Consider the following 16539-nt stretch of genomic DNA (forward strand, 5'->3'; position numbering starts at 1 on the left):
AAAACTAAATAGCTATTTATAATGTCTAATATTAATGTCTATCTATATTATGGATATTGTTACAGCGTCTTTGTCTGTGCTCGTCTTAATTCGGCGCAGTGATCGATTGTTCGAGACAGTCAGTTTGTAGCTGTATATTCGTACGTAATTCTGAAAGAAAACAGTCGATATTAGAAGCCAGAAAATAAGCAGATGTTAAATGAATACAAAACGACACATAAATCAATATAAATAATAATAAAAGACACTTACAACACCATTCCTCCATTGCGCCGCTTGACTCGTTTGACCTCTGCGCATCGATCAGCTGTTAGCCACGTAACGATCAGCTGATATCTTACGGCACAACCGAGGCCATGACTGGACGGTGGTGCCCTCTACAATGGCTCGCCAGCGCCCTCTGCGGCTGTTGCGGTAACAGATATATTATAGATATATTATAGATATATTATAGATATATTATAGATATATTAAAGATATATTATAGATATTATAGATATATTAAATGTCTATTTATTATTAGCTATTTTTTGCTTTTTCCTAAAGGTTTTTGACTTTTTGAAGAAAAAAAGCGGAATATTTGTGATAGAACACCCACCTACCGATGATCTACTCAAGGAGGTTTTAGCCCTAGCCAAGATATCTTCAAAAATAACTTAAATATATATAACGATCTGAAGTCAATATTTTGACATTAAAAAAAATCAAATCATTTTCAGCACGATTTCGACATCGTACACCAAAATAAATAGCACATCGTTCGGTGTTTCTGAGCTCAAACTTCACTTGATAGACCTTTTTGTTTAACCCGCGCCCCAGTGGCGGCCTCAGCCAACTTCGCCATAGTGAGGGGGGGCACATGTTACCACCCACCTCTAACTCAAAAACTAAGAGGGCTAGAAAGACGCAGTAAAAAGCAGTCGATGGCTCTCAATGCGTACGTTTGAAAGTATTTCAGTCATTTTTAACAACAACAACAACAACAGGGACAACAGTAGAATCATGGTTACTAACAGAGTGAGGTATACAACGTACAAACACAGTTGCACTTACAACCTTTTCGAGGAAGGCTGCTAGCCTGCCGGGGTCAGAGGTCTCCGAATCTGCAGCGACCCGAGTCGCTGCGGCACTTGCATAGTATTTGTGAGTGGGAGGACGTCAGAGCAACTATGTCACAGATGCCCGGGTCATCAAGTACAGTCGTGAGTGGCGGGAGCTGCGGGTGCATATATGCACCCGCATATATATGTGTTCGCGGCATATATGCCGCGGATGTGTCTACCATCAGTGCCTGCAGCGAGCCAGCAGCCACAGTACATCCTGGGTGGCAGGTACACGGGGTAAATATGCATCTGCCCTGCATCTACCAGCAGCCCCTACCAATCACCGGCAGCCACAGTTCAGTCCTGACGTGCAGGAGCTCCAGCAGCAGCCCACAGTTCAGTCCTGACGTGCAGGAGCTCATGGTAAATATCCCACAGATGCATCTCCCATCAGCGTCTGCAGATGACCAGCAGGTACAGCTTGAATGGCAGGCAGCTATGGAACAACCACTGCCTCGCCCCACCACTTTTCGGAACTTTAACCCGCGCACCGACGGGGGGGGCGGATATCCGCCCCCCCTGAGGTTTTTCGCGAATAGCGGGAAAACCGCGGCGCGTAGCGCCGCGAAATTTGGTATGACTATTCCCTTATCAATTTTACACATGGTGTGCAAGTTTGAACCTCCTACCTTTCAAGGTCAGGTCACCAGGTCACTTTGAATGACCCAACCTCAAGTCACTTTTTTGCAACTTTGTCACCGTGCCAGAGCTACAGTAGATGTCGGAGGCCTTTGAAAGTCGCAGGATGTTATTAGGTCATTAGTAGCTACAATTTGTATATCTCGGAATTTTGATATCGGTGACCTAAGGTCAGGTCAATTTCGCGACCTCCCCATTATAAGTCAATGGGGGAAAAATCAACTCCCTGTTTTTACCACTAAAACGGGTCGGAATGGCCCCATATACCATACATGACTTCATATACGATCAACCTTCACTACCTTGAGGTCTGTTTTGCTGTTGGGCAGCTGTGAGGTCATGTGACGTCATCAAAGGTCACCAACGGTTTTTGGCCAATAACTCCGTACAGGAACAAGATACAGACGCGTGGATGGTCTCATTGTGTTCAGCTCGTCAAGACGCATCGAATGATATACATGATGACCTCGAGGTCACGTGACCTGAGGTCAACCTTTGACCTTGACCTTTCGAGGTCAACATATATATCATTCGATGCGGATTGACGAGAGGATCACGATGATGCCCTTAGTTTGTTCCTATCTTGACTAATTCGAAAGTTATTCGAGAAAAACTCTCTCCATATTTAGCGCCGCCATTTTGACTTTTTCGACCCCTGTGACGTCATCTTTGACCTGACCTGAAAATGACCTCAGTAAAAATTGTAGATCTTGACCGTGCGTATCCGATGCCGTTTACCGCTTGTCGCTATCTTGCTTCGTTCTCGAGATCTCAGGGGGGGGCGGTCATCCGCCCCCCCCCCGTCGGTACTAAGTTGGCGCAGACCCCCGTCGGTGCGCGGGTTAACCGTCAGGTCCATGCTGTGGCAGAACCCTCGTCTTCAGCAAGCCTTAGCTCAGCGCTAGTGACGGGACGGTTGGACACCCGCCAAAACGAACCGCCACCTCCGTACAAGGAGAGCGCGTCCCTGTCCCCTTACCAGGCCGTCGTGCGGCAAGTTCAGCCTCTCATCCCAGACCTGGAGACGCCCACGTCACCAGCCGCTCCAGCAGCAGCTGGAGCTGTGACGCCACTGAACGGACGAGGCAGTGACCCGCCGCCATATTACGAGGCTGTCTGACAGAGTGGATCACACGCACCAATTTATGTTGTATAAATTTAACACCTTAGCTACAGCAAGAAGTGTCTGGCCCAGGAGTAGCTACAGGGTGTCTCAAAAGTTCGTTCACACATTTCCCATGCCAATAAAGCATATAAGAACCGGCCAAAAGTATAAGGTTTTGGTGTCTGTGTGTACACTAGACAAATATGCATGCTTTGACAACTGATTAAGAAGGTTGGAAACCAACCCCTTTGCTGTATCTCCAAAAATATTTGCCCATACCGATTTTTGTTGCTCCGTCAGCTGCCGGAGGCTGATAAAAGGTTACCAGCTTTCAAGCTCCTGCAGGGGAATCCCTGCAGTTTCTGCGTCGGATTTAGTTTTGACTAGCTCCCCGGCAACATCTGATTTTCCCTGAAAGCCGACAGCTTGCATCGACACCATTCTTGAGTATTTTGTAGGCATTCTCTGGCGCTAACTCCTTCATGAATGACTGGCGCCGACATCCCAAGCGCCATTTTCCTTTTCAAAACGACCCCAGTCCTGAACAAACGGGAAGTACCAGGAGTAAATTTTTCGCATCATATGGTAGCAGAATGTGTCGGACGTCTGTTTCTCAGACACATTGTGCAAATTTTGCAAATTCCAAGCGCTCGTCATTCCCCATGCCAAGACCTTCGCTCGGTTGCGGAGTGTTTTCCTCGGGAGATGTTCTGCTTTGTAAACGGCCCAAACCTGTCCATCGTGTGGTTTTATCGGGATTTTGTGTTTAAAAGAAAATTATTCGCTACAGATCTGCCTCTTGAAACTTCGTTAGATAAAATTTTACAATAGCTGACACTTTTGGAGGGTCAGGTGTCCTTGGCATTGACGATTTTTGTGTTATTGTCACCAAAAAATTAGCGTTATAGATATTATAAACAATTTTAAATTATAATTTGTCTTTATTTTACGATGACCTGCACTTTTTGAAAATGGGTAACCTCTGTCTGTGACCTTCTTGCCAGTTTTCAATAGTTATGACCGCATTTTCAGCTGCTTTCCGAAACACGAGTCTGCTGTCGTGCGAGGGTCGTTCAAAACGCCGTTAGTCTCGCATGGTTTCGTCCTTCAAAAATTTTAGCCACCGTTTTTATGAGATGATCATCATGTTGCACTCATACTCGCCGACACTTAGCCATGTGTCATTTCCGACTTAACAATTCCTATTACTCCTGAAACAGAGAGTTTCACAACATACCCGACTTTGCAACCTACATTTTCGTGCCTGACCCATGATCTGAGGTGAACCCTTTTTGTGAGCTCATGAAGGGTCGAATGCACTTGAAAACAATATCGCTGCTTGAGGAAGGTTTTCACCAATTCCCATGCAAAATTTCGACTGTTAATTTCCTGTTGATTCAGAATTATTGACAAAAAAGCATGGCTGGTACCTGTGAACGAACTTTTGAGACACCCTGTACATTTGCTCTGCTGTTGCAATGTGTTGTACCTATTTTGTTTTCATTTGTCTCGGTACATTGCTAAAATGTGATTGCTCATGTCTATAATCACTAGAATAAAGCAATATAACACGTGTTGTCCATTTATGTATCGATAGCATTTTAAGTAGATTTGTTATGTTGTGGATACAGTATAGACATAGCCAAAACGCATGGAATAAGAGGCATCGCCAATTATAGGTGGGTACGAGCGGCTTCATGAATCGATATGCTGTGAAGTGTTCGACTCAATAATGGCCATGCAGCTGTCTTGATATTCTTTCTCACACCTCCAACTTCCAAGCAATGGTAATAACACAGACATTTCCGATCTAACTGCGAGGTAACAGCTGATGCAAAGCTACATGCGTTACTTGTGTTTGCATGCTTATTATTTTCTATCAATATTTGTATTTGTATTTGTAAATTTTCAAATACATTTTCATGCATACTTTTATTTGTATACGCATTTGTACTTGTATTGCAGCTGCATGCGAATTTGTATGCGCTATTCCTACGCCACAAAATGTTTTTTTTTTTAGTCCTATTACTGGATATCTGATTTTGTATGCATTGTTGCAAATAAATAAGCGTGAGGTAAACGGCATGCCTTTTCGTAAGCATTTTTCTGTTAACCATTTTTGTGCGAGCTATTTTCCCCCGATCGCGAGGAACCTACCGCTGTAAAAGGATTATCTTTTGAAAATTGACAGGATCAACTTGTTTTTGCTATTGCTGGATTACTCAGGCTCTGCTAATTTCAATGATAAGATTGGAATTTGGATGGCTCAGATTGGACGGCAATCAGATTGGATGGCTCAAGTCAGCACTATTTGTAAATAATCAGGTAAAGTGTGATTCCTGGAATGCCATGGATCATGGCGCAATTAAGACAGAACATTGGATTTGAATTTGTGACCATGGACGATAATTCTGAAATCTGAGTAATGCATTGTTACGGAGCGAGCGAAGCGAGCGTAGTCTTTCCTTAGATTAACGGAAATTTCTGAGTATGAGCGGCCGGCCGGCCGGCCGGCCGGCCGTGGTCACGCTTTTGCGAGGCTTATATCTCAGCAACCACTTGACCGATTTACATGCGGTAATTTTTGTAGGGTAGCTTCATTCCTTCTACCAAGTATTGGACTATTCCCGATGCATGTTGGTGACCCCTTATGCACGTGCCACGTGCAAAACGAAGAGGTGTCACTTTTGTAATTGTTGCAATATCTCGGTAACTACTTGGCCGATTGCGCTGAAAGTTGGCATGTAGGTAGGCACCCACTAGGCACTGCATATCCATGTGCCAGAGATGGGGTGCTGCTGCACGTGCGCACGTGCGGGGGTCGTTTCTAGATCTCGAGAACGGCTCGACCGATTGCGCTCAAATTTGGTACACAGTTAGGGACCGGTTAGTAGGGTGCCGTGCACAAGTCAGTTGGGACCCATTTTGCACGTGCGCACGTGCAGGGTGCCGCTTCCAGATCTCGAGAACGGCTGGGCCGATTGTGCCCAAATTTGGCACATCGCTAGAGACCGGTTAGTAGGGTGCCGTGCACAAGTCAGTTGGAGGTACCCCCTCGCAATTTCGCACGTGCAAGGCCCACCCTCTCGCTCGCTCCGTTAGTCGCCCCAAAAGGCGTTATACTGGTTAAAATAATTATTGCTATCTTTCAACAAGCTCCTTTTAGTAAAACATCATTTCAATATACCTAGCCTTAGTAACATTGTTAACCCGCGCATGACTGGGGTATTTTCCATAACGCGAGTGACGGGGGGACTCTCCAGAGCCCCCCCCCCTCCTATCTCCGAAACTACTGGGCCGATCGTCAAAATTCAAACGGCGTCTGATAGCCCTGGAAAAACTGTCGAGCGAAACCTATTTTCATTGACCTCGAGGTCACCGATGACGTCACAGGTCAGGTCAAAGTAAAAATTATCGACATTTTTGCTAGTTCACAATTTAGGCTCTGACCACCGGACGGCCGGTCCGATCAGGCTCATTTTTGGTTTACGCACTCCTTGACGGATGCCTTAGATACTCTGAGGGTACAGAACTTATACTTCGAATTTTAAGGTCAAGGCCAGGTCATCCTAGGTCACGAAAATTGTATATCATGTATCGGTCACGTGACGCATGTTTTATGGTCCATTTTACTCGTAGGTGTCGAAAATAGTGTCGTCTGTGTCATTTGAGGTCATTGTCAGCTGAGTTTACCGGAGGTCAGGTCACTTTCAGGTCAGAAAAGGTCAAATTTTGAAAATGAAATTTTTCAACAAAAAAGGTGCCTATCAGATGCAGTTTGAGCTCAGAAACACGTGGTGCCATTTATATTGCTGTAGGACGTCAAAAACGTACTGAGAAATGGATTTGAAAAACATAAAATTGTAAAATTTTGACAATAATGCGAATAACTTGGCTATTTTTGAAGAGATTGAGCTAAAAATTGCAAATATAGTTTATCAGTGTGTGTTCTATCACATATATTCCGCTTTTTGCGAAAAGTCAAAAACTTTTTGAAAAAAATGAAAACATATTTTTTTGTAATTGTAAATACATATTTTTCAAAATTTTCAAAATATCGAAAATTCGAGATAGCAGTTAGATAGCTACGTGTAATTATAGTCCACTCATGCAAAGAAAATAGACATAGCTTTAAAACTGAGCTCTTGAGAGCGTTTGCCGTAATTCAGTATTTTGCATGAAAATCGGCCGACATGACGTCACTCTGACGTCATTTCCGGTCAAACTATGGTAGCTAGAAATTTTAAATTTTAACACAAGGTGTCAAATTGATGCCTTTGAAGGTACCGCTAGTTTCGTGTTGATCTGTCAAACAGTTTAGAAGATAATGCTGAAAAACGGGAGGGGGGCTCTGTAGAGCCCCCCCCCCCAGTCATGCGCGGGTTAAGTGCTCTAGCGAGGAACATATTGAATATAATTAAGCAAATAAATGAAGTTAACCTATTCCTCGACATTAAGACAGTGAAATCCGAATTGCATATATTTCAGTGTAGGCGCTTGTGGCTTCCTCTTATCATGAGCAATACGTCAGTTTTTCCTCGGAGTTCTTGCTTGAAGCCTGGCCGAACGGCTAGTGTGTGTGTGTGTGTACTGTGCCGGGGGGGGGGGGGTCTGATCGACGTGTTCGTTCAAATTAATATCAAAGCACAAAAATATCAAAAATATCGAAACACAAAGTACTTATCTAATCACAAAATTTTGAACGAGAAATGTCGACTATAGCGAAATATCGGAAGCAGAGTATAGGCACTGCAAAATGTGTATTGTGTAAGTCACAAAATATAAAGATCAAAATATCAAAATTATGAAATATCGTAAACGCAACATACCGATATACAAACTATTGAAATGACACAAAAGTGAGACGATCTCTGTACACAGAATACATAACTGATGTGGTTAGGGCAAACAAATATTTAATCAATCACAATGGTATAGTTCAGAGGCCGTAAGAAGCGAAATGTTCTTTTTGCTTTACGTAACAAACATTTCGTGAACCATCGAAGCTGGGGGTCGAACGGGTGAATCCACTATTTTAACGGAACGAGCGTCTGTCTTCGATGCAAGTGTTGTTTTTTTTTTTTGCATATGTACCTTCACTACAACCGTTATAGAGGTCAAATACTTCGAAATGGCCATAGGAAGAGCCACCAGATGTAGAAAAAACACTTGGGTGGGGATGCCGGCCAGTTTAGATAGTACCGAGCTGAAATCGACCAACACTTGTTTTGCTGACTCACGGAATGCTTTTTTTGCAGTCGGACAAGTTCTAGATAAAGAAGAATGATAGAAAAACTTGGCCAATTCTAACTAACAGCCATTTTACCAAGTGTGTGCTAAATACATATTTCTATTAAACAAAATACTTGTATTCGTCTCGAAGCTGTGCGAAATTCCACGCAGCCTCTCCTATTCCACACGTGCTTCGCTAGGGCTCCTGGATTTCCACGCCCAGCTGGAGGTGTTTGATCAGCTCTTCGAACTCGGTTCCTGGGCCATGTGGCGACACGCGGTAGGCGGCGTTCAAAAGAGCATAAAAATTATGACGAAAATACATTGGTTATTTTTAGCTCAGGTTAAAGGTTAGGTCACCAGAGGTCATCGGATGTCAAACTTGGCCTAAATTGACAATTTTCCACAAACCGGCGCATAATTCGATAATAAATACGCCTAGAGCGCTGCAGAAAAAAAAAAACGCATTTGATGGTCCTGCTAACGCTCTTTGTCAATAAGGGTCTAAGACCTGAGGTCGATGGCTCAGCGTGCATGGGAGGCTAGAATACCAAAATAGGTAGACGTTTTTTGTCGAAATGGTTTTCTACAATAACTTTTCACTAAGAACTTGCAGGAGCTTTCCTTTACCGGTGCTCTGTTCCTCCCATCGAGACGTGTCGAATGAACTATATGTATGGCCATGAAAGGCCAACTCGAAAATTTAATCTCAGGTCAAGGTCATGACCTGACCAGGAAAGTTCGTGTTGCACATCAGTTGACTCATATCGTCGACCTGAGTACATCTGATGTGTTTCTATAGTATTGGCATGCCTCAATCAAAAGTTATCAGCAAAAAACTGTCGAACACCTTTGGTGACCTGAGATGACCTCAGGGACATAAGGAGGGGTTACGGGTGCCATTTTCCGGTTCAGTGTGCCATTTTTTTCTTGTAAATTGGGGTTTGACAGTGTTTAGAATAACGTTCGTCCGAAAGAGGCGCCTTTCAATTTAACTACTCCCATTGACTTATAAAGTAGAGCGCGCAAAATTGACCTGACCTTAGGTCACCGATATCAAAATTCCGGTACATAACTTTCGCCGCCGATAAATCAGCAATGCTCTGATAAAATCACCGATATCAAAATTCCGGTCTATGAATTTTGCACATAATGTTGCGTTTGCTGAAAAATTCAAAGTGATCCGTCACTCGGTGTAAGTACCATGTAGCTATGGCAAACATTGAAACTTTTACTTTTTCTGAGGTGTAGTCACTTGACATGACCTGGTGACCTGACCTTGAAGGACCTTATTCTGAAATTTTATCAATATATGCAGAAAAGATGTATGATAAAGTATGCCAAAAATGGCGGCGCAGAACGCCGCCGTTTTTTTTTATAGACATTTGCGAAAAACCACAAGGGGTGTTCAAACATCCCTCCCCGGCAAGGCACAGGTAGTGTTTTACCCAAGCTGTTTTGCTAACGCACTAACGCCCAATTGGTCTGATTGGCAGGTGCACGCGGTTCGCGCCCACTGCCCAGCTGTGGGGTCACGGAGGAGGGTATAAGGAGAGATAACCACACCCCGCCGCAGTACATAAGCCGCCCTCAGAGTCCACAGTAACGGTAGAGGAAGTTCGTCCACCACTCCGCCAACATGGCCGCCATCTTCCGTGTCCTCGTCTGCACGCTCCTGATTGTTGTCGGTAGGTGTGGGAGGCCCCTGACCCTGGGATCTGCGTCACATGCCAGGGATGTGGATTGTGGAAACTGGAAAGCCCTCGCCGTAAGTCGTCGATAGTTTAGTGAGCCTCTTTGCACCCCATAGGTCGTATCCTATAGGTAGTTTGTCAGTCGATACCACAGCTTGCAAGTCTTTTTGGTCTACATACACATACATATATTTATGTTAAATATTTCAGGGTCATAAAATGGAAGGGTGCATCCTTGTGCAACTGAGTAAGTTAGGTACTAATAAAGGTAGCAAATGTCTTTCGCAAATCATTACTCTAGAATCGCCATAAAAACGTTAGTCGTTAATCGCAAGTTTGTTGAATCGCTATTAAGATAAAATAAGACACCTCAATTGCCTTACGTTTCGCTGTATTATAGCTTTCTAAATAATTGCTGTTTCTCATTTCTCAGCTAATACAGCAAAACGTCGGGAGATTTACGTGTCTAATTTTAACTTAAAAACAATTTAATGATTTGCGATGAGCGATTAACGATTTTATGAAAATTTAGAGCATATATTTATGAAAGGTCTTCTTTACTGCGTTTATTTTCTCAGCATGCCTGTATATTATATGATTTAACGAGCAAGGCAGACCTAGTCGCTCAAACAGTTATCCCGGAGATGCGTGCTCCTACTGCATGGATGTGACCATCGCTGATAAGACTATGTTCTTTGTCCTTTGACAGTCCACATCTGCTGTTTTCCATTCCGCTCTTTTAAATCACCAATAATTGATATTAATCGTCTCTGTTCGGCAGTGGGACATAGACCGATGCCTTATACACGATGGTGCCAAACTCGCGGCTCTGTGGCCATTGTTGGATTAAAAAAACACGCCAAAAACCAAGCACCCACCTCTGAGCACTTCACCTGACTTTAGAGGTCCGGTTGACAACCTTAACTCTCACCGTATTGGTATTTTGCCAGCCGCGAACGTATAGGTGAAGGGGGGGGGGGGGTCAATTGGGCCCCCTTTGCCGCTCGGACCCTCATCGAGCTAGAACTTCGCGGACAAAAACGAGCGTGTTGCCCGTGACGACAGGAAGCCGATGATACCCAATGATGATACCCAGTCGGTTGACCTTTAGGTTAGGTCAATGACCCAAAAGTCGGGAAAATCGGAACCTGTTAGAACGTCGTAAATTGTGGTTGCGATAAGTTTTTTCGGGGTGCTGATCACGAATATCATGTTTCTTTTTATCCCAGATGATGTATTCATGCATTTAGGCCAAGTCGAGTCACGTCAGGTCAGGTCAACCAGAAGGGGTCCTGCCGGGTATTCGTAGTAGGTGTCAACCGCCTCTGACAGCTTCGTGGCATGTTACGAATGCACCAAAACTACGTGTACTTTGTACCTAATTGTTCAAATGGCTGCTAAATTCGAATTCAGCTAAAAGAAAGCAAGCCTAGGAACATGTAACACTCGAAAAAGTGAACCGCGGTCATCAAAGGTCAATGGCCTGACCTGACCTTCAGGTGACCTTGACACCCACCCAAATATATGGGATCAACATCATATCACATGTTAGAACGCTTGAAAACACGAAAAGACTGCAAACGCGCGGCTAATGCGAGCCGACATACGCTGAATCGCGATTCCGACCACACATGGTCTCGAAAAGTAGGTCACAGGTCAAAGGTTTTTTAGGTCAGGGTCATGAAATTTTCAGGGTAGGTGTAAAATTGATTGACTCGAGGGTACTGAAAGTTTCGTTGCGATCAACTGCTTTCAACGCGAGTCATTCGCGAAAAACCGAGTGGGGTCCGTTCGACCCCCCCCCCCCCCTATACGAGCGAGGGTTAAATTCAGGTACCAGTCTCTGCGTTCTGTCGTGACATGCTCTTTTTTCGCCAAGCTATGTCTTAATTAGGGGCGAAACGGCGGGGAGGGGGGGGATCCTCCAGCCCCACCGCCTCGGTCGGGAGAAGGTGGGGTTTGTGCGTTACCTTGGCGGTGCCTAAGAAGTCAGAAAAAGACAGCCGATAGGTACAGCCCTCTGCAAACTGCGTGGTAGGTATTCTTTTTTTCGACAAAAATGAGAATAACGCGAATACTATGCAATCGGTCATTCGGAAATCGTAACAGCAAGACGCGCTAGACCCCGCCCCTTAGATTGGCATTATCACCGTATTCATTTTTCATCTACATAGTTCGGCAACTAAACCCAAAAGTTTATATTTGCCCCCAAAACAAACTTTTGCGTTCTGTTGCCACACAAGGCGTATACTTTGTTTATTGATAGACCTATTAATCGAAGGAGTGGAGCATGGCGCATCTATAGTTGCAGTGAGTTCCGACCGACTGATAACATAGCATTTGAGTTATTATCGGTTTTATCGAAAAAAGAATACCTACCACGCACTCTGCAGAGGGCTGTACAACGAGGGTGAACACTGAAGGCTCCTCGCTTTGCGGGCACTCATGTCGATAAGTGATATTTCTGTGTTTACAGGTTCTGGGCAGACTTCAGGAAATTGTTTTATCTTTCGTTCCGATTGGATTTTCTCCCAGCTGCATTCCCGAGGATGTCTGCCTGCCCAGTTTACCACCCTACCCTACAGCCTAAAGAAATACGCGTGCTTTATCCGCGTGTCTTGGACCCCACTCCCGGCCCAGTGTCAGAAGAAGTCCAGGGCCAACCCTGTCAAAACGCACCCGTGGGCGACACAGTGTATCGACGACCTGAAACTTCCCGCCGCCTACAACTGTCTCGCAACCAGGCAAGATACCGAGGGACTAGCTAAATTTGTCTGCCTGTACACATGCATGAATTCATAGGCAGGCGTCTATGCCGGTATGTATGTATACCTATGTGTTACAGGCAAAGTGAAAACTCGGGCATTTTGCAAAATGCCTAGGCAATTTGCAAAATCACTTTGCCTGTAACATATGCATATATGTACTGTGTGCATATATGTACTGTGTGCAACATATGCATATATGTACAAGTTCTGAGAGAGAGAGAGAGAGAGAGAGAGAGAGAGAGAGAGAGAGAGAGAGAGAGAGAGAGAGAGAGAGAGAGAGAGAGAGAGAGAGAGGGAGAGAGAGGGAGTGAGAGAGAGAGAGAGACAGAGAGAGAGAGAGAGAGAGAGAGAGAAAGAGAGAGAGAAAGAGAGAGAGAGAGAGAGAGAGAGAGAGAGAGAGAGAGAGAGAGAGAGAGAGAGAGAGAGAGAGAGAGAGAGAGAGAGAGAGAGAGAGAGAGAGAGAGAGACAGAGAGAGAGAGAGAGAGAGACAGAGACAGTGACAGAGACAGACAGAGACAGAGACAGAGACAGAGACAGAGACAGAGACAGAGACAGAGACAGAGACAGAGACAGAGACAGAGACAGAGAGACAGAGACAGAGACAGAGACAGAGACAGAGACAGAGACAGAGACAGAGACAGAGACAGAGACAGAGACAGAGACAGAGACAGAGACAGAGACAGAGACAGAGACAGAGACAGAGACAGAGACAGAGACAGAGACAGAGACAGAGACAGAGACAGAGACAGAGACAGAGACAGAGACAGAGACAGAGACAGAGACAGAGACAGAGACAGAGACAGAGACAGAGAGAGAGAGAGAGAGAGAGAGAGAGAGAGAGAGAGAGAGAGAGAGAGAGAGAGAGAGAGAGAGAGAGAGAGAGAGAGAGAGAGAGAGAGAGAGAGAGAGAGAGAGAGAGAGAGAGAGAGAGAGAGAGAGAGAGAGAGAGAGAGAGAGAGAGAGAGAGAGAGAGAGAGAGAGGAGGAAGGATACAAGCAAACGAAGAAACGTTTATGAGTGTTATGTTGCTTATGAGGGGACAAATTCATTTTAGTATCAATTTTTTTTCCACTAACTATAACGCAATGTTTTTATTGCCGTTATTTCAAGAGTGCTCTCGGTATTTTTTTTTTTTTGAATTTGGCTTTAAATTACGGTTACCGATAATGCACCGAACATGTCAAGTAATGGTTGGTTTGGTTCTCAAGCAAATAAATTACGGAACAAAAATATATAGACTTTTCTTCTATTTAATAGTAAAACACTGAAAACACAAATGACAGCAAGAACCGCACTTATCCGTTTTCAAAGCCAGTAAAAGGAGAGAATGAGAGAGGTCCAGTCCATTAGCTTCTAAAATAGGCATGGGTACGGCAAATAATGCCTTCATTTTCACGATTATTTTTGTTTTTACTTTGGTGTCCTTGTCTGCGTGTCAGGCATGCAAAAACCAACACAATGTCGGACATGTTGCAGCCGGGGCCTGCTCAACCACCCAGAGGCCACGTCCTCCAAGCCAGCCTCCTGCGAGGCGGCCGCGTCGCTCGTCTGGGGGCTGAAGGATTTCGTGGAAGAGCTGAGCGATGATCCGGTCTGGGTGGCCACCACCCGACAGAGCATCGACTACTGTGCCGAGAACGCCGACCGGAGCCTGACGCTGGGCCAGCTGGCTGTCCACCACCTGATGTGCCTCGAGTGGATGTGGTACGACAACTGCGACCGCCGGCAGGAGCGACACAGTAAGCTGGACGAGGCGGGCGCGCGGCGCCGGGCCACCTTCCTCACCGCCGGCTGTCCTCTCAGCCCCAACACCCTGAGGACAGCCCTGGAGCGAATCACCCAACGCTCGCTGAAAACATGTAACAGAGTGCGTAAAAATGAAAGAGACCCCCATCGGCTGTATTCGGGGCACCTCAAAACTCTTGTCTGCCTCTTGAGGAAGTTCACCAACAGAAAAGGCCAGATGGATGTTGGCAGTCTGAAGGGCGCAATCATAAGTCAAACCAAAGATCAGGGAAAAGGATGTGCAAAAGGGAATGGGAAGGATGAAGGAAAAGGAAAGCGGAACGGAGACCCGGATGACAATGGAGAAGAATGGCAGTACTGTGGTCTGCTGGAGATCGCAGACAACTGTGACGGCGCTAAGACTGCCGAGCAGTTCGCCAAGTGCTGGGCCGAGTACGGCTCCCCCAGCTGCGGCTACCAGCTGACCAATACGCTGGCCACCCGGCTCCCCGGCGGGTGCAACGTAAAACCGATCAGAAATTACTGGCAGTGACCGATACGCTATCCGAGACAGCGGGCAGCGGCCACAATAACTGGTCACAGCAACAGGCGCCGCAGGGTTCGCGTGCTGTGACGCAAATCTGCGCACATCGGCCGATATCTTTCTGCTGGAGGCCTGCGTTTCTTATGTAACCAACCATGTATTCAACTGGTTTATTTTCGGGGAAATATAATGCCATTCTGATACGTGATCATTTTTCTGATTGGTCAGAATCATTTTGTTCTGGACACCTTGAGTAATTAGTTAGCTCACTGGCGACTGTTAATTGTCTGTCCGCTAGTTCAGTTAACATTTGCAACCTTTCACACAAACGTCGCCCAAACACATCACGTTAGAGCTCTCTGATTTATATTTACAAAACATGACCATCGGGCCAACGGTAGCACAGAATACAAAAACAGGCACCGACTAGACTTTGATCAAGGCATCGCATCTACAAGGCAGGCACCTTTTTCCGACGACCCACAGTACACACAAAAGATACATAGAAATGAGCGCTTCCCAGATACGACACAAATCGGTCTCCCTGGAGCATTGCATATCAATCTCCCCCGGTTGAACACAACAAGATACTAAGTACATTTTCACCGACTTAAATAACATAACTCACAATGGAAGCTTCTCGAACACATATTCACTCTGTAGACAAACGTATATCAGACATCTTTGGCCGGTATTATGACGTACGAGGCACACGAGAGCAGAACAATACACCACGAGGCGCAATCAACCGACGAGCATATAGCTGCACTTCATTTTCGTAACCAGAATTCAGCTCGTGACGGCTCACTAGCGCCGCCTATACTGACGAGTACCTCAATCTCAGTCTAGTCATGGCTTCTCCATGTTGTTGAAAAACCACTCGGTAAATTTTCGCAGCTGGTGCGCCGCCTGCTTGCTTTCTTCCTGCAGACGACGGTTATCGGAGCTTAGCTGGAACACCTGACGAAAACGAAATGACGCCACTGGTTAGACATGACGTCAGGCAACATGATGATGATGATTTGGGAGTTTATGGGGCGCCCGGAATGCAGCGGTCAACGGTGCCCGTGTCAGACAATCGGAACAGGATGCAAAGCGCAAAGCACTCTACGATGGGACAATGGGTAGCTGAGCTAAAAAGACAAACACTATAGTTGGTATAATGAGTCATCTGGTGATAAGGATCCACACAACCATAGAGCCACACATCCTCTTTCAATCTATCCATGACATGTACATCAGTCTCCAGCCGTCTCCTACCGCCGTCCCATGGCACCAAATCACACTCCCTTTCCGCGGTGTCACGACCCACCTACCACCCCTCCTCACCTGAGACTCTAGGAGCTCCCGTTTGGTCTGTTCGGTAACCAGCTCCCGCTCGAGCAGAGTCAGACGACTGCGCAGCTCCTCGGACGGACTCTGGCGCGACTCACGCGGGTACTGACTCACTCCGCTTGACTGGGTACTCCTGAAATGAGGCAATGCGCACGGTCAGATGTCTCTCATCCGCACGTATAACTAGGAGACAGTGTGAATACATACCAATTGAAGACAAACAGTAAGTGCAAATGATCTCGGAAAGCATAACAGTGATAACTTCAATCACTGAAAACAATGTCGCAATTTCACATACTCGAAAAAAACAGTTAGCCAAGCAAGCTGCAAATATGCCCACCAGCTGAACCAGCCTACATCCCTCCCTCCGCACCATAATCGGCCACCTCTGCG

General features: G+C 45.6%; 2 protein-coding genes across 2 annotated transcripts in view; one reads left to right on the plus strand and one right to left on the minus strand.

Moving 5' to 3' along the window:
* The first annotated feature begins 9647 nt into the window (after positions 1-9647).
* Positions 9648-15012, plus strand: LOC122382817. The gene is made up of 3 exons (XM_043368635.1): positions 9648-9767; positions 12250-12517; positions 14019-15012. Exons 1-3 carry the CDS (start codon positions 9719-9721, stop codon positions 14818-14820), a joined length of 1119 nt encoding a protein of 372 aa, XP_043224570.1. The 5' UTR covers positions 9648-9718; the 3' UTR covers positions 14821-15012.
* Positions 15013-15160: 148 nt separating this feature from the next.
* Positions 15161-16539, minus strand: part of LOC122382816 (signal-induced proliferation-associated 1-like protein 3) — an 81171-nt gene continuing 79792 nt past the window's right edge. The window contains exons 19-20 of the mRNA XM_043368634.1: positions 16141-16279; positions 15161-15771 (exon numbers count right to left, since the gene is read on the minus strand). Coding sequence (XP_043224569.1) covers positions 15661-15771; positions 16141-16279 — 250 coding nt within the window. The 3' untranslated portion in view covers positions 15161-15660. The remainder of the gene's footprint in view (positions 15772-16140; positions 16280-16539) is intronic.

Source organism: Amphibalanus amphitrite, unplaced genomic scaffold, assembly GCF_019059575.1.
Source record: "Amphibalanus amphitrite isolate SeventyFive unplaced genomic scaffold, NRLGWU_Aamphi_draft 000147F_arrow, whole genome shotgun sequence".
Lineage (NCBI taxonomy): Eukaryota > Metazoa > Arthropoda > Thecostraca > Balanomorpha > Balanidae > Amphibalanus > Amphibalanus amphitrite.